This window comes from Toxotes jaculatrix, chromosome 2 (assembly GCF_017976425.1).
Source record: "Toxotes jaculatrix isolate fToxJac2 chromosome 2, fToxJac2.pri, whole genome shotgun sequence".
NCBI classification, from domain to species: domain Eukaryota; kingdom Metazoa; phylum Chordata; class Actinopteri; family Toxotidae; genus Toxotes; species Toxotes jaculatrix.
This window is the reverse complement of record NC_054395.1, coordinates 30,564,807-30,585,687: the sequence shown is the minus strand read 5'-3', so window position 1 is coordinate 30,585,687 and position 20,881 is coordinate 30,564,807. Positions and strand designations below refer to the sequence as shown.

The 20,881-nt window shown below is 48.7% G+C and overlaps 1 protein-coding gene and 1 long non-coding RNA gene across 5 annotated transcripts in view; one reads left to right on the top strand and one right to left on the bottom strand.

The window, feature by feature from the left end:
* LOC121188765 overlaps positions 1 to 3,141 on the top strand; it is a 16,726-nt gene extending 13,585 nt beyond the window's left edge. Inside the window, exons 5-6 of the long non-coding RNA XR_005894740.1 lie at positions 613 to 732; positions 843 to 3,141. This is a non-coding gene — a long non-coding RNA (uncharacterized LOC121188765). The remainder of the gene's footprint in view (positions 1 to 612; positions 733 to 842) is intronic.
* The window catches only part of cacna1fb (calcium channel, voltage-dependent, L type, alpha 1F subunit), a 33,373-nt gene extending 15,977 nt beyond the window's left edge, over positions 1 to 17,396 (bottom strand). For all 4 annotated transcript variants that reach the window (XM_041048564.1, XM_041048574.1, XM_041048571.1 and 1 more), the window contains exons 1-20: positions 17,018 to 17,396; positions 11,312 to 11,559; positions 10,951 to 11,051; positions 10,164 to 10,269; positions 8,525 to 8,664; positions 5,526 to 5,677; positions 5,296 to 5,448; positions 4,796 to 4,992; positions 4,597 to 4,700; positions 4,321 to 4,472; positions 3,615 to 3,689; positions 2,817 to 2,898; positions 2,493 to 2,519; positions 2,243 to 2,403; positions 1,709 to 1,934; positions 1,380 to 1,587; positions 909 to 1,029; positions 578 to 653; positions 442 to 490; positions 92 to 152 (exon numbers count right to left, since the gene is read on the bottom strand). In XM_041048564.1, the coding sequence (XP_040904498.1) occupies positions 92 to 152; positions 442 to 490; positions 578 to 653; positions 909 to 1,029; positions 1,380 to 1,587; positions 1,709 to 1,934; positions 2,243 to 2,403; positions 2,493 to 2,519; positions 2,817 to 2,898; positions 3,615 to 3,689; positions 4,321 to 4,472; positions 4,597 to 4,700; positions 4,796 to 4,992; positions 5,296 to 5,448; positions 5,526 to 5,677; positions 8,525 to 8,664; positions 10,164 to 10,269; positions 10,951 to 11,051; positions 11,312 to 11,559; positions 17,018 to 17,039 (2,461 nt within the window). In that variant the 5' untranslated portion in view covers positions 17,040 to 17,396. The remainder of the gene's footprint in view (positions 1 to 91; positions 153 to 441; positions 491 to 577; positions 654 to 908; positions 1,030 to 1,379; positions 1,588 to 1,708; positions 1,935 to 2,242; positions 2,404 to 2,492; positions 2,520 to 2,816; positions 2,899 to 3,614; positions 3,690 to 4,320; positions 4,473 to 4,596; positions 4,701 to 4,795; positions 4,993 to 5,295; positions 5,449 to 5,525; positions 5,678 to 8,524; positions 8,665 to 10,163; positions 10,270 to 10,950; positions 11,052 to 11,311; positions 11,560 to 17,017) is intronic.
* Positions 17,397 to 20,881: the final 3,485 nt, after the last annotated feature.

Here is a 20,881-nt window from a genome sequence, read left to right as displayed (position 1 = left end):
GCACCCTCCCAGTCTGACCCCCGCCCCCCCCCCGTCCTCGCCTGCAGCTGAGCTTGTCCAATCTTTACATGACTTTAAGGTGAGCACTGACCGTCGTCTCCTTCAGGAAGCTCTTCTTCCTCCTCGTACTCGGTGTCTTCATCAATGTCCACCTGCGACAAACAGTCAGACTGAGGGACTCAGAGCGGACTGACTGAAGACAGCAACATAAAAGGACTGATTACGTCTCTGATCAGATCATTGATCCTGAGTCCAGGTGGAGCTGCTTTATATACAGGTAGATAGTTTAGTCCTGTGGTTCCCAACCTGGGGGTCGGGCCCCTTCAGAGGGTCTGCAGGTAAATGTGAGGGGTGGTCAGGTGATTGATGGAGCTCTGATTCTCTCACTCTGTGGTACAGAACTGCACAGAACACAGATTAAAGTCACGTCTCCATGTTTACCTTCACTTCTCCTTCTTCAGCCTCCTCCTCGGCTCCCTCCTTCTTCTCACTGCAGAAGCAAGAGATAAACTAAACATCCGTTTTCCCACTAAATCAAATACCTTTCCATCCTTCCCTCATTCCCTCCATCACTCACTCTTTCTTCTTGTCGTCTCCGTCTCCTCCGGCCAGGTTGTCCACAGCAATGGCCAAGAAGACGTTCAGCAGGATGTCTGACATACGCTAAGGACACGCAACAACGTTCAACACTGTACGGAACAAAAGCTCATGCTAGGACGTTTTCACTGATCAGTAAGTTTTCCTGCAGCACCTGAAGGCACCAACAGAGTGGACACACACACACACACTGATTCAGGAATGTCAGTAAATAATAACTGATGCTGTGTGTGTTGCGTTCGCAGCTCGGCTCCGTGGCTTTCTGATGGATGTTCCTGTTCCTGAACGCCTCACGGGCCAGTGAAGGATACAGTTACCGCAGATGAAGAGGATGACGAAGTACACGCAGACGATCATCCCCGGGAACACGGGGCCTCCGTACGCCATGATGCCGTCATACATGACCACGTTCCAGTCCTCGCCTGTCAGGATCTGAACACAGAGTCAGCATCAGTGACACACCTCCTACATGCTCTGACATCACCGATCAGCTGTGTCATTGGTCACATGACAGATCTGATTAAAGGGGCGGAGCCTTCCCTTCCTTGTTTCTGGCTGCAGGAATATCTGAGCTGTGTGAACGGATTCAGTGTCTCACAATCTAATCAATCAATCGATTTCTAATAACTGATCAGAACCAGTCACATGTTCACACAGCTGTTTTCAGTCTCACTGACACTTAAGTTGTCATCAGAAAGAGACAGTGGGACAAATTTGTCCATCTTGGTCCAAGTTGGACCGAGCGGTGTCTGGAGCCCTGAGCTTCAGGCCGGGGGCGTTACCTGGAAGCAGGTGAGAAGCGCCTGAGGGAAGGCGTCGAAGGTGCTGCGTTTGGTCTGCGTCTCGTCAAAGTTGAACTTTCCTCCGAACAGCTGCATGCCGAGCAGAGCGAAGATGATGAGGAAGAGGAAGAGGAGGAGCAGGAGGGAGGCGATGGACTTCATGGAGTTCAGTAGGGACGCCACCAGATTGGACAGAGCCGTCCAATGGCTGAGCAGAGACAGAGTGACATCAGAGGGGGTGATGAGCTGAACTGACAGTGTTTAACACCTGAACTGTGACGACAGGGACACGTCTGCTGCGATCGCCTGGTCCAGGCGTGTTCTCTCACCGCGTGACCTTGAAGATCCTCAGCAGGCGGACGCAGCGCAGCACGGAGATCCCCAGAGGAGGCATGATCTCCAGCTCCACCAGGATGGTCTCCATGATGCCGCCACACACCACGAAGCAGTCGAAGCGGTTGAAGAACGCCACGAAGTAATGAGCCAGACCCAGACTGTACATCTTCAGCAGCATCTCCACCGTGAACAGAGACAGCAGCACCTTGTTGGCGATGTCTGCAGAGACACAGAGGACAGCCGTCTTTCATTTCTCTGTTTTAGTGATGTGATCACACTGGTCAAATATACACACAGGGTCACTCATCACAGTGGACGGTGTCCGATGTGGGACAAAGCTTGGTTTGGTTAAATCTACAGACGTAGCTTCGACTTTTCTGGAAGCTTCTGACACAGAGTCCTGCACAGTGACACGCTGTCTCCGTCTCCGTCTCCTCAGCCGTCAAATAAACCACTGTGTGAGATGATTATGTGAAATGATCCGCAGACTGGTTACACTGTGTGCGTGTGCGTGCGTGTGTTGGTACCCTGGACTTGTGTCAGCCAGTCGGGTTGGTTGTAGTGCTCGGAGGCGCTGAGAGAAGTGTTGAGGAAGACGAGCAGCAGAACCAGCCAATAAAACGTCACCGATTTGACGGCAGTGCGACAGTTTCTGCGACAGACACGATTCCACCGACGCAGCGTCCGACTGACAGAGAGAGAGACAGGAAGTGAAGTGTGTGTTTAACACAGAGTGAACTGATCTTTTCCTGAATGTCTGACAGTCAGTGAACTCACCAGCAGCTGATCTTCATCATCCGAGCGCTGAAAGGAGACGGACAGGCGTCAGTTTCCTGTCTGAAGCCTGACCAGTCACGGTCCAGTAACCAGAATAACTGAGCCCCCACCCCCACCCTCACCCCCCCGTGCACACACACACACGCATGTGTGTGCGCACACACGCACACACACCACCAATATCTGCTCTTAGTCTGAACACACACCAGCACCAGGTTAGTCTGTGAACCAGTTTCACACACGAAGGCCTGATGGATTCAGGAACGTGTGTGTGTGCCCGTGTGTGTGTGTGTGTGTGCGCGTGTGTGTGTGCGCGTGTGTTACCAGCAGGCCTGGCAGCAGTTGGTGTGTTCCTCATCAATGTTTTCAGTGTTTTCAGAAGCTGTTTCACTGGCAGGAAGACTGGCTGAGAGACAGACAGACAGAGATACAGACAGAGACAGAGAGACAGACAGAGAGAGACAGACAGTAAAATCCTGATTAGAAACAGGGTCAGACACAGACCCAGATATTTTACAGGGACACAGTGAAGATTTCCACATTTAGACCGAAAGAGAAATGAACCAGCTGTGTGTGCGTGTGTGTGTGCGCACGTGTGTGCGCGCGTGTGTGTGCGTGCGTGCGTGTGTGAGTGAGTGTGTGTGTGTGTACGTGCGTGTGTGTGTGTGTGCGTGCGTGTGTGTGTGTGCGCGTGCGTGCGTGTATGTGTGTGTGTGCGTGCATGTGTGTGTGTGTGTGTGCGTGCGTGTTTGTGCGCGTGTGTGTGTGCGTGCGTGTGTGAGTGTGTGTGTGCGTGCGTGCGTGCGTGTGTGAGTGAGTATGTGTGTGTGTACGTGCGTGCGTGTGTGTGTGCGTGTGCGTGCGTGTGTGTGTGTGTGTGCGTGCGTGCGTGCGTGTGTGTGTGCGTGCGTGTGTGTGCGTGTGTGTGTGCGTGCGTGCGTGTGTGTGTGTGTGTGTGTGCGTGCGTGCGTGCGTGTGTGTGTGTGTGTGCGTGTGTGTGCGTGTGTGTGTGCGTGCGTGCGTGTGTGAGTGTGTGTGTGTGTGTGTGCGTGCGTGCGTGCGTGTATAAGTGTGTGTGTGCGTGCGTGCGTGTATGAGTGTGTGTGTGCGTGTGTGTCACACCGTGGGTTTCATTGGAGTGACTGAACCATCCAAACTTCCCCCTCTTCTTGTCTGACAAATCGCCCAGAGACGGACCTGAGACACAGAGACAGTGACGATCAGAAGCACAAACCAGACTCCATCAGGTGCCAGTGTGACCACCTGTCCTCCCACAATGCCCTGCATCGCTGAATATACTGTCATGTCTCGCCCGTATGTCCGGTCAGATGTCTCTGTTCCCTTGTGCTGTCTTTTACGTTTGGTTCATGTCTTATTTTGAAATCACTACCTGCCTGTCTAGTTCTAGATTTACTTCCTGCCCTCCTGTGTTTCCCTCCAGTTTTGATTACCTGCCCCACCTTAATGTGTTTCACCTGTGTTTAATTATTCTTCCTGTCCCCTGGTGTATTTAAGTCTTGTCTGCCCCTTTGTCTTTGTCCCTACAGTGTCACCATCCTTTGTCCCTCGTGTTGCTCCCTGTGTGTTCTGTCCTGGTTTGTCTTTTGTGGTCGTTGCGTTTTGCCTCATGTTGTGATCCCGCTGACGGTCGACTGCCTTTGTGTGTACCTGTCTCTGAGTTGAGCCGTGACCTGACATAAACTCCCACTCATCAGCAGTGAGGACCTGAACATCTTTCCTGTCCACATACAGGACCTCTCAGAAACAATGAGGTGTCCACTGCATAGTAGCACACAGCCAGTCCACCCACAGTGTCTCTCTGTCTTACGTGGGTTTCCGTCCTCATCCAGTTCGTCCATGTCCTCAGCCTGAGTGATCCAGTCCATGTATCCGCACAGATCCTCCTCCATCTGCTGCTTCTCCCGCAGCTTCTGGAAATCTCCTCGAGCCTTTGCCTTCTCCCTCTCTTTACTGAACTCTCTGTAACGTTCACACAACATTCACACAACACTCACACAAACAGCATAAGGCTCCACAGACCCGTGGAACCGTAACATTCCCAGACTAATGTGGTGAAATGTTTGTGTTGTGAGAGGCGACCGACCCGCTGAGGACTCCCAGAACCAGGTTGAGAACGAAGAACGAGCCAAAAATCACCAGACTGACAAAATAAACCCACGGCAGCTCGAAGCCGATGGCATCATTCATCTGCACACACAAAGGAAAAGGCCGCGTTCAAATGCAGAGGTGAGAATGGACAGTGAGACGTGAGTGAACGCTGTTTGGTGAATGAACCAGTTTACCCAGTACAGAACGTCGGTCCATCCCTCCATAGTGATGCACTGGAACACCGTCAGCATGGCAAAGAAGAAGTTGTCGAAGTTGGTGATTCCTCCGTTGGGACCGTCCCACCTCCCCCGACACTCTGAGCCGTTCACTGTGCACTGACGACCGTGACCGGCGAACGCACAAGGCACCGGGTCGTCCTCCACAAAATTATCTGGGAAATAAGCAACGCGTCACACGAGAGTTGGTCAGACTGCACCAGCAGCTTCACCTGATCAGCACAGGTGTTTCCTCATTTCCTGCCTTCATGTACCATTTAATGAACTCAGTACTATTTTTACATTTGTCTACATTATTAGTCCATTTAAACATAAGTGACATCAGATTGTTTATTTGTTTATTGACTTGATGTTTTTGTGATTGTTTTCATCAACAGAATCTGAAACATTGAATTTTGTGTTTATTTTGTATTAATTTGTACGTGTGTGTGTGTGCGTGTGTGTGTGTGTGTGGGGACCTGTTCCTGTGTAGTAGCAGGTCCTGTGCATGCGTCCGATGAAGAGCTCCAGACCAATGATGGCGTAGATGATGATGACAAAGAGAACCAGCAGAGCGATGTGGAGCAGAGGAACCATCGCCTTCATGATGGAGTTCAACACAATCTGCAGACCTGACAGACACACACAAAGCTTAACATGTATACAACCATACAAGACACAAACACACACTCCAGTCTAGCTCACTCACTGGGGACTCCAGAGACCAGCCTGAGGGGCCTCAGGACTCTGAAGGCTCTCAGAGCTTTGACATCCAGACCTCCGGGTTTCCCTGGCATGTGATGAGTGGTTGCCTGCTCGCCAGACTTATGAGTCATCGTTTCCAAGACGACGCTGAACAACCTGCACAAAGAACAACAACAACAGAAGAAGACAAAGAAGAAGAAGGAGGCTTAAGTTTACAGTCCAGATCATTAAACAGAGAACTGCAGTTTGACGGAACAGAGAGAGTCATCTGCATAAGGACGGAGGTAAATGGTTGTCAATTTCCTTCCATCTGTTTCCTGCTGCTTATCACAGGCCTGGTCACCGTGGCAGCAGGCTAAGGTAGTCCAGACGTCCCTCTCCACAGCAACAGGACTACATATGAGATATATATATATATATAGCCTCTCCAGTGTGTTCTGGGTCCACCATGGGTTCTTCTACCAGTTGGAGGACTCAACCATGTACTGAGTTCTGAGGGGCTTTAAGGGGAAAGGGCTCATGAGTCACTCTGTCCAACACTGTGACTTCTATAAAGGTCAGTGGACAAGTGGAAGTAGTTTAGGACCAACGTGGTGCTGGAAGTGGATGGATCGTGTTATACTGTGTCCAGGAGTGAACACAGGAGCAGAACATGAAGCTGGACCGGGCTGAGATGTTGCCTCGGACCAGAATCGGCTGCAGAGATTTTGTGATCTGTCTTCAGATAAACCTTATTCAGATTGAACTCAGTGGAACACAAATCAGTCTGAGACACTTTGCAGTGGCCTAAAGGAATCTGGAACAGCCACTGAACTTTTATTGATTATATTTATTGATTATATTGGCGACATTCCTCTAACTTAGCCTCTGTGCAAATCTAATTTCATGATGGTGAGAGTTCCAGCTCAGATCTGAGAGAATTAAAACTGCAGCATCAGCAGAATCAGAACGTTTTTCTGTGCCTGATTTTAAAAACTACAGAAACTCGGTTAGAAGCATCAGATAATTTAGCTGAGTGAAAACAAACTTTTCAAAATGTTTCACAAATATTATGATGTGAAAACATAAGTAAATAAAAAATCAAGGGGATCAAGATTAAATGTTCCACCTTCACATCAGGACTGTGCCTCTCCCCTGAGACCACCATCCCCACAGCACACACACAAAGCCAGAGTCCTGAACTCCCACATACAGAAGCCTCTCATTGTATCACCTCTGACTGCAAAGTGGAACGAAGTGTCCACAGGCAGCGTTGCCATGACAACAGGCTTCCTCACCATTGGCTCGGGGACGTCCAGTCACACCGCCGCCATGCAGTGAGGACACAAAATGAACAACGAGGACAAAGCTCAGGCCCTGCAGGACTCACTGTGACCTCAGCAGGTGAGTCTGATCTGTGTCCTCCAAACTGAGGAAACATGGCCAAACCCCATCCAGCTTCCAAACTCCACCATGAGGCAGGGGCCAGAGGATTCAGCTGGACTGAACTTTCGATTCTGAACAGAAATCAGCAACATCAGAGCAGAAAGAGACGTTTGTCCACCAAGAAAGACGCGTACAGCACAAAAAAAACAACACATCAGGTGTTGTTACTCTGCAGTTTGCTAACGTCCGTGATGTAATGCAGGATGACACGGTGATGGTTTGTGTCTTTTCACTGTTTCACACTGAAACATTAACCATATCTGCAGCTCTTACTGCTTCAGCATTTCCTCTCAACAGGTGACAGGAAGTAAACGTTTCTGAAGCAACATGACACAGTGTGGAGCTCCCAGGCAGCGCTCTGACTGATCACAACACAAAACCCAAGGACTCAATCAGCAGCTCACAGCTCTAACAACAGGGGTTAACTTCCCCGAGTCCCCGCAGCCAGGACTGTTTGTCCCATGACAGTTAGAGTTTCCTGTGGCAGTGTAGATGTGTGTATTTAGAGCAGAGTGTAGCTGCAGTGTGCAGTGATCACGGTCAACTGTCACATACACTCAACACAAAAAAACAGCAAAACGAGATCAACTGTGGCGTCGCTGCAGGGTTTGTTCCTCCACCGGCCACAGGAGCTGCAGAGTTTACTGCAGTCAGATCCGATTTACTGCAGCACACACACACACACACACGATCACAAGGAAGAACCAGGATCTATACAGAAAGGAACAAACACTCTACAGAGAGACCCAGGATCCAAAGATAAAACTGGGATATAAAAAGACAAGCCAGACCTAAGGAGAGAACCAGGATCTTGATCTCAAGAGAGAAGTAATGTTTTAACCAGGAACCACAACCTTATAACGTGTCCAAAAAAAAAACGCATCTAAAGGGAGAACCAGCGTCTAAAGGACTAAACCAACATGTACACGGAGAACGGATTTCTACAGATATCCAAGACAGAACCAGTATCCAAACATGGAACCTGTGGCTTATGTTTCCAGAGAACCAGCATCTTGACAGAGATCAACATCTCAGCAGAGAACCTACATCTAAAGGGACAAACAAAAGAGAGAGCCTGCACTTAAACAAGACCCAAGTATCTAATGAGAACCAACATTTGAAGGGAACCGTCTAGCCAACACCTTACCACACTACAATGAGAACCGACCTCAAACTGAAAAGGAGAACCACTATGTGACAAGAAGAACCAACATCTAGTGGGAAAACAAAACTTAAAAATGAAACGAAGCATCTGAAAAGAACCAACATTTTAAAGGAGAACCAATGTCAAGAGGAAGTTCTATAGACAGAACCAAGATCTAAACAAAGTGCAAGCATGCAAAGAAGAGAACCGATACCCTCAGAAAGAATCACTGTCTAAAGACAGAACCAACATTCAGAGAACAAGCTGTAGAGAGAACTAATGTTTAAAGAAAGAACCAACATTTAGAGAGAGAGAGGACAAGAGAAGAGCATCTGAAGCAGGAACCAAAATCTTACAACTGAACTTAGATCTAAAGACAGAACCCACAGCTAGAGAGAGAACAGACAGTTCGATTGGTTCCTGTGTTCTCTCACCCGACGATGACGATGACAAAGTCGAGCAGGTTCCAGCCGTTGCGGATGTAGGAGCTGGGGTGCATCACCAGACCATAGGCCAGGATCTTCAGGAAGGTCTCCACAGTGAAGATGATGAGGAAGACGTACTCCACTTGTTCCTGCGACACAGACATCATGTTCCCTGTAAACCACAGAACTCTGTCCTACATGAATATGAATGTTCTTCCAACACTGCACATATTTAATCACAGTGTGATTTGATTCATTCAGTGTATCTGACACCGGAGACGCTTCATGTAATGAACTCAGGAAACTTCATGGCTGTGCTGTGGAACTGTTCTCATCTGAGCAGGATTACTGAGAGAGAACACTGTGCTGGGAACCAGTGTGGCCTGACCAGTTCGGGGGAACCTGCTGGACTCACTGTGAATATTTCCCAGGTCGTTCAGACGGTTTCAGGTTGGTGGTTTTCAGATGTGGATCAGTCTCTGAGACTGTGACAGGTTCTGTGTTTCAGGTCCGTTTGTCTTTATGTGTTTTGTAATTTGTTTTATATTTTTATTCATTTACCAGCAGATGTTAGAAAGTGTGGTTTTTTGTGGCGAACTGAACCTTAATGCTGTGCTTTAATGCTGTGTGTGTGTGTGTGTGTGTGTGTGTGTGTGTGTGTGTATGTGTGTGTGTGTGTGTGTGTGTGTGTGTGAGTGTGTGTGTGTCTGTGTGTGTGTGCGTGTGTGTGTGACCTGGTAAACGTGGATGTGGATAATTTTAAAGCGTTTCAGAGGATTACCAATCTGTCGTCATCTCTGCTACACACACACACACACACGTCTTACTACACTTGTGAGGACTGCCGATCATGTGATGCTCTTCCTGTCTCCAACTCACCCTCACATTTAACCTCAGCTTGAACCTCAAGTTCCAGCGTGAACCCTCAAACAACCCTGTGACCTCACAACACGTCCTCGCCTCATCTCACTGTGGTCCTCACAAAGACAGATGTATAAACACACACACACACTCTGACTCTTCTCCGCTCAGATCTCAGTCTCTCTACTCGCACCATCCTTTTATGCATGAATTGAAGGTTTAAGGGCCAAAAAATAAAAACCCAGTTATAATCAATAATCAGTAATACAAATAAACAGCTGTTAGCTGCAGCCCTAAAGCTAACAGCTCCTGAAGCCACAGTGCATTTAGCCAGGCTAACTCATTAGGTTGGTTCAGTCAGGGTAGAGGAAAACCTCCTGGTCTCTTGTCTTCATTCAGGTGTTTAGCTTAGCTTAGCACAGAGACTGGAAGCAGGGGGAAACTGTTAGCCTAGCTCCACTCAAAGAGAAAAACCCTCTCCAGAACATCACTGCTGTGCACGTGGAGCTTTATTTTAACAACATCGCTGTGATGTGGGGCCACGTGGTCTAACAATGATACACACCTGATGAAGGAACATACACAGGAACACACACACACTAACCTGAGGCTGAACTTCAACACCACCTGAGTCCTTTCACCTCTAACAGGCTGAAACCTGTTTCCACTCTCTGACCTAAAGCTTCTCCTGCTCTTTGTTCTTTCATTTACATTTTTAGAACAGTGTGTTTGTGTAGTTGTACATTTGTGTATTTGTGTAGCTGTGTAGTTGTGTTGCAGCTCTCACCAGGTCGTGGTTGGTGGAGTTGGAGTCATCCTCAGGAAACGGTTTGGAAACTCCCAGAGCAACACAGTTAGCAAAGATGGCTAACAGGATGAAGATATCGAAGGGTCTGAGAGGCTCGTTAGGGAAACACCAACAACAACAGCGTCTTTAAACGTTATTTTATATCCCGCACACAAACGTTTTCTCTGCATTGGCGACAGCCGAGGCCGGAGGCATTATGTTTTTCAGCTGTCCGTCCGTCCGTCCGTCCTGGATTCTTCTACACGCGATATCTCAAGAACCCTGTGAGGTCTCTTTGTCAAACTTTGCACAAATGTTGGCTGTTACTTAAGGCAGATCTGAAAGGAGTTTGGAGGTCAAAGGTCAAAGTCATTATGACCGTGTTTATGTTTTGCTTGGCAATGCGATATCGTGAGAACCATCTGAGGGATGGTCTTCAAACTTTGCACAAATGTTGACTGTGACTCAAGGGTGAACTGATTAGATTGTGGAGGTCAGAGGTCAAGGTCGCTTTGACCTTAATGCAAATGTTGTGCTTCAGAATGTGTTGTCTCTACGAGTTAATATGTATTGGAGGTCAAAGGTCAAGGCCACTGTGATCTTGTGTAAGTTTTGCTTGTGACTGCTACAAACAGGATCCACCCGCTCAGAGGCGTACCACTGCCATGTGGCTGCTAGTTCTTTCTGTGACGCTTGGCTCTGTAGGTAATTTCAGTGGTGACTCATTGACGTACATTTTTAGATTACAGACTTAAAGCTGACAGCTGATTGGTCACAGAAAGGATACTTCCACTCGACGATAGAGAGAGCGGCTCGTCTGATTGGATTGTTGAGTTTCAGACAGAACAAAGCTCGAGGAGCTCGTTGGACCTGATTACTGCCCTGCACCTGAGGAGAAAGAACATCATCATCATCCTCATTATCACCATGAACATCAACGGTCATCATTATCGTCATCAATGAGCATCACTGTGGAATTAGAAACACAAGCTGTTTGTTCTTCAGCCTCAGAACTGATCAGAAAACATCATCAGTGCTGGAAGACGTGAAAGTAGCACGACAGCAGTAAGAGTACGTTATACAGTCAGAGGATCACAACACCTGTGGTGGTTCTTTCTTCTTCTTGGCATGTTGTCTCTCTGTCTCACCTGTTTCTTGGCGTGTTGTCCTCTCTTTCTCTGTGTTCCAGTCGAACTTGTGGTTGAGTGAAGCGTGTCCGTCCTCGTCATCCTCACGCCTCCCTCGTTCTCTCCGTCCAACTCTTCGTCCCACTCTGCGTCCCTCTCATCACCTCCTTCTCCTCCTCCATCCCCCTCTCCTCCCTCCTCCTCTTCCTCCCCCTCCCCTCCTCCTTCCTCTCCATCCACTGTTTTGGTGTAGCCGTTGCGTCCGGCACCTGGACATGAGAGACAGACAGAAAGAGTTGAGTCCCTGAAATGACCTGTCTCTGTTCACTTCCAACCTCTCAGAGTTTTCTGAGTGATAAGTTGCCGATGATGCATCTCACATGGTACTACACACAGAGGTACTAAAGTACTTGTTAAGGTATTAGTGGGCAGTTGCTTAGTGACTGTGAGATGCTGATTGGTCGACAGAGTTACTAAGTGACTGTGAGTGAAAGCGCTCGCTGAACTGAGCTTCTCAGTTTGTACCTGAGCGCGGCACATGGCCGCCGCGTCTTCAGGACGATTTGTTCACAGGTTTTCAGCGATGCTGCGTCTGCGCAGACACACAGACATGTTTGTAATGAAACTGACTTCAGTTGCTGCAACTCGAAATGTTGCTGTTTCACAGACCTGGTTCAAAATGAGCTTAAAGAGCAACTCACCCTCACTGGGCGAGGGTGAGGGGACACGGGGGAGACTGACAGACTGGTCCCTGGATGGACAGGGGGAGAAAGGATGGAGGGGGGACAGGAGATTAGGACAATGTCAGTTTTTGTGAATTTTCTTTTTTTTGTGAATAAAGTATCTGAGAGGAGAGGAGGAGGAGAGAGGAGAGGAAGAGGGGAGAGAGGAGAGGAGGAGAGGAGAAGAGGAGAGAGGAGAGGAAGAGGGGAGAGAGGAGAGGAGGAGAGGAGAAGAGGAGAGAGGAGAGGAAGAGGGGAGAGAGGAGAGGAGGAGAGGAGAAGAGGAGAGAGGAGAGGAAGAGGGGGGAGAGGAGAGGAGGAGAGGAGAAGAGGAGAGAGGAGAGGAAGAGGGGAGAGAGGAGAGGAGGAGAGGAGAGACGTGACAGTTTCCAGAGGAGGTGCAAACAGAAATATTGTAGTGAACAGCTGTGACCTAGATCTCTGTGTGTGTGTGTGTGTGTGTGTGTGTGTGTGTGTGTGTGTGTGTGTGTGTGTGTGTGTGTGTGTGTGTGTGTGTGTGATCTGGGCCGTGAGTTATGTGTTAGTACCTGAGGACCCTGAACACACACACACACAAACTGCACAGTGAGATTACATGATGATCTGCCCCCACCCCCCCACCACAGCTCCAACCTTTGTTTAGTGCTTTCCTAGATTTCCTGTTTCCCAGAATGCCTTGCTGTTCTGTCAGTTCATCTTTCACTAACTGATCATCTGGTTTAGCAGCGGACGAGATGAACAGCAGCAGCTCACATCCGCATCACGTCCATCACGTCCACAGACAGAGGTGAGACAGGACGTCAGTCAGCTGAGCATCTCCTGTTCACAGCAGGAGGAGGAACAGGACGAGGAGGTGCTGAGACGGTGCTGTGTTTTACAAAATCACCATGTTTCCTTCAGCTGCTGATTAATGAGTCGAGGCACAAAGTGAAAACACTACAAAGAATGGACTTCACATTCACACACACACAGACACACACAGTGATGGCAGCCATGCACAGCAGCTGGTCTGACCATCAGCACCGGCTTTCACACACAGGAGCCGGGAATCGAACACAGGAAACCGTTGGCATGGCCCGGTACTCCTGTACCAAAAACAGCAGAATGGTCCTTTAATGTGTCTGCTCCTCCTCTGAACTGCCTCTGTCTCCGCAGGTTTGTCCTCTGTCCAATGAGCAGCTGAGGTTTGGACGACGCAGGTCACGTGACTGTGGGTCACGTTGTTTTGTTCCTGTGGAGGAGTTTTGCTTCACCCGCAGGACGACAAGAAGCACCGACTAATTATCCCCGAATTATCCCGAGTCAACTCACATCATCATGACAACTGTGTGTGTGTGTGTGTGTGTGATGCTCTAACAGGGCATCCCATCACTCGCACACAACCCGCATCCGCCTTGTTAACTTTCTACTTCTCACTGCCCTGTCTCAGCGTGAGCGTGTGATGTGAGTTTATATGAGTGTGTTTTAGAGAGAGAGAGAGAGAGAGAGTTTGTGTGTGTGTGTATGTGTGTGTGTGTGTGTGTGTCATGCTGCCCTCCAGCCTGGTCCAGCTGGAAGGTCATCAGTGCATTTAGTGAATGTTGGGGCAGTTTTTCTTCTTCTTCACTGCTCAGATCACACACGCACACACACACACAGCTCTGTGCATCTATCTTTGTGAGGACAGTCATTGATATAATGTCCTCCATAGCCTCTAAACCTGATCCTGATTCTAACCTGAGCCCAAAAACCAGGTCTGAGCCTGTATGTGGAGTGGACACAATGTCCCCACAACATCAAAACGTCCTCACACAACCGTAGAAGGACATGTACACACACACAGAGCAGCAGCAGTGAAGCCCATCGTGTATCAGCTGTAGACAAATTGAAATGATTGGTCACTTAATCAATTACTTGATCAACAGAAAAATAAAAAACTCTTTTGATAATCGATTGATCATTTCCATCATTTCAACAAAAAACAGAAAAAGGTCAAAGGTCAAATGTTCTCGATTCGAGTGTGAGGATTCGCTGCTTTTCCAGTTTCAGGGTTAAAGAGTCTGAATGCTGTGAAAACGTGTCCATCGTCTATGCGTCCTCAGCTGAAACGCTAACCCTGTGAGTGACTGTGAAGGCTCCTACGATCAGATAAACCCGCTTCGTTTCCATCCGGATCAAACCGGCTCCTCGCTTTGAAGGTTCTCTGAGTTTTAACTAAAGTTCAAATAAGCTTTGTTTCACGGCCTGAACAAAAGGGCGGATTATCTCCGCTGCCATGGTAACAGATGATGTCAGTGTGTTAATGCTCATTTCCATGACAGCGTTATCAGAAGGTTCGTGGAGGCCATCTTAGTTCAGTGAGCAGCAAGTCTGATCCTCCATCAGGAGGATTAATGAGCCCCTCTTTAAACGATGGAGGTGGTGACCTTTGTTAAACCCGTCCCACCTGAGGTCAGAGGTCACAGAGCGACACCTGAGACTGACCTGGAGCCACGAGCAGATGCTGCTTTACACAGGAGTAAAGCCTGAGTCAGAAAAAACAAACAACTTTCATCCGTTCGCCACCAGACCGCTGCTGGTCTCAGAGGGGGCGGAGTCTCACAGCGAGAGCTACCGCCAACAACCCAGGATTTCACTGGTTTCGACCAACCAGTGTGCGGACCAACAGTTTAACTCAAAGATTCTGATAAACAAAGAAAAAACCCAGCAGAACATGAAACACATTTCACCCTCAGCCTGTGTCAGTCACTCAGGAGACACTCTCTGTCCTCACCCGTCACCCCTCACCCGTCACCCCTCACCTGTCACCTGTCACCCATCACCCATCACCCCTCACCTGTCACCTGTCACCCCTCACCCATCACCCCTCACCTGTCACCTGTCACCCCTCACCCATCACCCCTCACCTGTCACCCCTCACCCATCACCTGTCACCTGTCACCTGTCACCCCTCACCCGTCACCCCTCACCTGTCACCTGTCACCCGTCACCCCTCACCCCTCACCTGTCACCCGTCACCTGTCACCTGTCACCCCTCACCCATCACCCGTCACCCCTCACCTGTCACCCCGGGTGACAGGTGCTGGCACGTGTCACCTGTTTGCTCGACATGACAGTTACACACAGTTGCTTTGAGTATTTCACGTTCTTTAAACAGAATGACGACATGTTGACTGACTCGTCTGTCATGTCACAGACATGTTGACCCTGAACGTGTCAGTAACATGTTCACCTGTTTGTTTTCACCACAGCATCCACCTGCAGATACTCCAGCATCATGGGCCGTCCTGGGCTGAGCGTCGCAGCTCATCAGGACACGCGCAGCTACATCCTGTCCGTGCGGTGGGTCCGGTGCTATGGCCGCCAAACGACACAACGCAATGTGACGTCACTGATGTGAGTAAGAGCTGTGAGGTCTCTCTTGCCCGGTGGTTACTGGGACATCTAAGTTTTACAGTTTGGATCCAGCGGCTCCTGATGGACTGAGTCACTGATGTAACAGCGTGTTTCAGCAACCGACAGACGACAGGAAGAAACAAAGTGGAGCTTCAAGCTGCTGTCGCTGATCACAGCTTCAGTTTCCAACATTTCCAAATGTAGACAAACGGAAAACACACGGCTCAACCTCACTGATCCACGGAAACGTTACACGTCCTGTTCAATTAACCGCACCGACCTTTGAACTCATGTTCTATATGCACACATATGTACGGCCTGTATAGGATGGATATAACCCTCTCTGCTAAAGCAAAACTAAACACTGGGCTAAAAACTGGATGAAACCTGGACTCAGGACTCAGTAAACCTGGAGTCCAGTCCGTGGAACCACTGGAGGTGTGTGTCAGAGACTCTGACTGAGAACAAACACTCAGACACTTTGTTATTCACCAGAAGAATCAGCTGATGTGAACCAGTCCAGATCTTCATCAGTCCACAGTCTGACAAACTGTCTGAGACTGGAGACGGTCCAGTTCTCGGTCCAGTCTCCATGGAAATGGACTCCAAAGGCTCGAAGCAGAACCATCAGTGAGGGGGACAGATTAAAGGAATCGCTGGAGCTGACAGACAAACAGAAAATCCACCTTCTGGAGCAATGAGCTCACAGAGACCATCACAGCAGACACCTGACAGATACTGGAAGAACTGGCCTGAGGTCTGACCACTTATTAAATCCAAGGGTTCACTTCCTGTTTAAAGTGTGTGTTCATCACAGACACAGAGCAGAACAGTGTGTGTGATCCTTCACAGGCTCCTCTGACCCGAGAACGACAAACCAAAACCAGCAGAACCGAGGGAGGACTCAGGGTTCGTTCCATTGCTTCCTGGTCCATGAACGTGCAGAAGTCAGACGAACGAAGGCAGTTAAACGGGACAGAAAGCTCTGGCGATGGTGTGATGAAGGTGTGAACCTTCACTCAGTCACAGAGCGTCTGAACTGAACATGTGGGCTCATGAAACTGAACCTTAAGTTTTATTCGATTTTCTTTGAACATCAAGGTTCAAACTGTTTAAAGGCAACTGATGAAGACAGAGAGATGCAGCTGAAAGCTGCAACAGTAAGTGGATGTTGAGTTGAGATCATTTTACAGCAGGTTGATTTTCCCCTGATGTAAAATGAACAGTCGGACTCTACAGATTGTTTAATGATGATGATGATGCTTCAGATTTTAACCTGAGTTACTTCACTGATCAGATGCTAATTCATTTTCTGTCGATCAGCTGATCGATTGATGACCCAGCTGTTCTGAGGAGGCGGGAACCGCAGCAGGCTCTGATCAACCCGCTGTTTAAACCTCTGTCACGTGATGCAGCTGAGGAGCGAGGGAACCTGAAGTTTTACGGTGACCCCCCGCACGCACGCACGCACGCACACACACACACACACACGCACTCAGAGACACACACACACACACACACACAGGCACACACACACGTGCACACAGAGACACACACACACACACACACACACTCAGAGACACACACACACGCACACACACGCGCACACAGGACCGCAGGCACTTCTTACTTTTGCGGCTCTCCTCGTACATCTCCGCTGCTTCTGTCTCTCAGCTCCAAACACCGATAATCATCTTTGATCGATCCGCAGTTTGATCAGTTCCGCGTCGCTTTGATCGCATCCGCTTCTTCTTCTTTTATTTCACAAGCACAAACAACTTCTCCACATTTTACCCGCGATCACTCGGACTGATCAGAAATGAATCCACTTTTCTTCTGCTGTCGATCCGTTCATCAATTCATCAGTTCATCAGTTCATCAGTTCATCAATCCTTCAGTTTGTTCATTTACATTCGACAGGAGGAAAAAAAGTAAAAAGAAAGAGAGAAATCCAGAGAAACCCGAATCCTGCTTCTTTTTCAGCTTCGGTTCATTAATCTGACTCTCTCTCTCTCTCTCTCTCTCTCTCTCTCTCTCTCTCTCTCTCTTTCTCTCTCCATCTATCTGTTCATCTCTCTCTCTCTCTCTCTCTCTCTCTCTCTGTATGTCGGTGTCTCTCTCTCTCTCGCTCTCCCTCCCGGTTGGGGATTACAGGGAAGAAGCTCAGCGTGTGTGTGTGTGTGTGTGTGAGTGTGTGTGTGTGTGTGTGTGTGTGTGTGTGTTGGGGGGGTGGGGGGCAGCTGGACGCGTTAAAGGCGCAGAGATGAAAAACTGTGGTGACTGTGGTGATGAAACAGAGCAAAGACTGAGACCGAGAAGGTTTGTCCTCCTGCGGAGACACTGAGAGGATGGAGGGGACAGAGAGGACAGATTTGACCTTTGAATTATTATTATTGAATCTCATGACATCAAGAAGCAAATGTGTTTGTCAGTGAATAAACAAAACTCTACCAACTGAGTCAAAGGCCTGTTGAGCCCAGTCCAGTGACTGGAGTCAAACAGGGGGCGCTGTTTGCTGTACACGTCCTAAAGCCCTGGGAATCTGTGACACTGGGATATTTAAATAAAGTTTGACCTGAATGTTTGTGGCAGGTGGAGGCAGCAGATCCAGAGCTGGACTCAGAAACATCAGAGGAAAAGACTCGTTCTGTTCTCTGCAGAGACCAGCGCAGACCAGCAGAGACCGGCAGAGACAAGCAGAGACCCGCAGAGACCAGCAGAGACCCGCAGACCGGCTGAGACCAGCAGAGACCAGCAGACCAGCACAGACCAGCAGAGACCGGCAGAGACCGGCAGAGACAAGCAGAGACCAGCAGAGACCGGCAGAGACAAGCAGAGACCCGCAGAGACCAGCAGAGACCAGCAGAGACCAGCAGAGACAAGCAGAGACCCGCAGACTGGCTGAGACCAGCAGAGACCGGCAGAGACCCGCAGACCAGCAGAGACCGGCTGAGACCAGCAGAGACCCGCAGAGACCCACAGACCATCGTTGGTAAAAATCAGAGTGCTGGACGACTCGAAGGTAAATTAAAGCTTTGAAGAGGATGATGATGAAACACTGACCTTCACTGCTGAGACAGAGGTGAAGGGTTTGTGCTTTATTACAGAGTGAACACACACACACACACACACACACAGTAATCTGTTGGGTGATGGAGTCTTAATGTTCATTTTCAACACAAAGTCAAGGAGGAAACTTGTTTGACATCTTTTCCTCCTCCACCTCCTGCATTCCTCTCCACCTGTTTATCTCCTGGTTTATTCATTTATTATTTTCCTCTAAGAAGTCAGTTTTTCTTGGAGTCTTTATATTTTTGATCTTGTCCGTATGTTCTGAGCCTGGACCTCTCTGTACCTGCTCTTTGCTGCTGTAACGGTGGAATTTCCACTGCGGAAATATTGAAGTTTTATCTTTTCTTACTTTGTTTTTCCTCCTTTACCTCCTCATCTCCTCCTCTTCATCCTTCACCTCCTCCATCTGATGAGTGTTCAGTTTAACGGACAGATAAAAACTCTATCTCCATCCGATCAGAGATGGCAGGATATGGGGCAGTGTGTGTGTGTGTTACTGTGTGTGTGTGTGTGTGTGTGTGTGTGTATTTGTCCATCTATCTCTGTGAGGACACTGTTTGGTCCTCTCACCTTCAAAGGGCAGTTTGAGGGTTCAGACCTGGTTTCAGGGTTCAGGTTGGGATGGGGTCTGGGTCTGGGTCGTTGTCAGGGACTGGGGAATGCATTGTGTCAAAACGTGTCCTCACAAAGACAGATGTACAAACGTGTGCGTGTGTCTCTAAGCTTCTATATTAAGCCGTCCATAATCCCGCTGGACTCACAGAGAGGATTTACCTCTTTCTCTCTTTTCTCTCTGTCGTTTGTTGTTTCAGTAAAAATCTGATCAAGTGAAGTGAAACGAAAAGTCGGTGAGCAGACGTTCGCTCCCGGAAACAGCTGAACGGATCCAGCTCTCTCTCTAATTTGCTTCCTTCGTTTCCTGTCCTCCGTCATTTTCTGTTGGAGAGACTCGTGATTGGTCAGAGCATCGTCTAACATGGACACGGACGCTCGCCCACGTTTTGACACGATTCAGTTTCATGTCCTGAAAAATGACAAGAAGCAAAAACATGGTTCAAACATCTCATCACAAAAACAAACAAACAAACTGTGCTGTTCACTGAGCTCCTGGCAGCTGGTGGAGGGAGCAGCCTGTGGTGTGTGTCTGTGTACAGGTGTGAGACCAAACAGGTGAATGTACACACACACACACACAGACGTCAGTCAGTCCTGTCTGCCTGTGGGATGTTACACTGATCCCTGATCAGAGCTCTGACTTCAGTTTGATCTCTATAGCTCTGACTCATGACACAAGTTAGCTCTGCTAGAGAAGAGGACATGGGACACGGGACACAGGACACAGGACAACACAGGTCTCACATGATGACAACAAGATTCAAAGTAATAAGAAGACAGCAGCAGGATCAGTGACAGGACTAATAACAAACAACAACAACAGTCGAACTGCTGATAATGAATAAATAAATGAGACAGTAGGAGCCGCAGCGCTAACGCTAACGCTAACCTGCTGCTCTGGGAGCTCCATGTTCTAACAGGGAACTCTGAGCTCCTTCACATCTGATGGTGTCTGATCATTGAGGAGCAGGATTTGAGATCCTGTTCTGGATTTGCCAGGAGAACTCTGATCCCTGATCCTGGTTCCTGTTAGAACTGGAGCTTTGAATGAGCTGGAGTCTGTAGAGACGTGTGGGAGCAGCCTGATGATGAACAACTCAATCATCCAAACTACAGGACGTGTCTTATTTCTTTATTTCGACCTTCCCTGTCGTACGGTGTGAGCTGATGTTGTGTCGTGTGATGGAACAGGAAGGAAACGCAGCGCTCTGATGAAGCCGATGCAGGTTTGAATAAATGAGACGTCTCCTGTCGTCTAACTGAGACATTTCGTCCAACTGCTTTTCTCTTTCAGTTCAAACTGATGTGGAAAAACTCTGCTCACGTTTGTTCTTTTCTCTGAATCTGCTCTCATTTGTTTCTCCCATAATCCTCTCTGGATGACCTCATCCCTCAGATGACAAGTGTACCTCTGCTGCCCCCTGCTGTATGAACAAGGTGTTACTGTGTGTGTGATCAGAGAATCCCTGAGACTCTACAGTAGAAGCATCTCTCTGGATCCTGGATTCTTCTGTCTTCACCCTGGACCATCTGTGAGTCTGTCCTCTGTCAGAGACACACACTGAGACACACACTCCACGTGACGATGTTGCACCGTCACACAATACTCAGTGACAAAGATCAGTTGTATTTAACATTTAACCATAATTGACGCTGGTTTTTGAATCTTTTACAGAACAGAACAGCAGGAGCCAAACACTGGTCGTGGACGAGTAATGAGACAGACGACTGCTGGGTCTGAATCCTGCTGAGACAGAACGGACACATGTCTCTCAGCAAATGACCACTGGGTCTTCAGCTGTAGTGT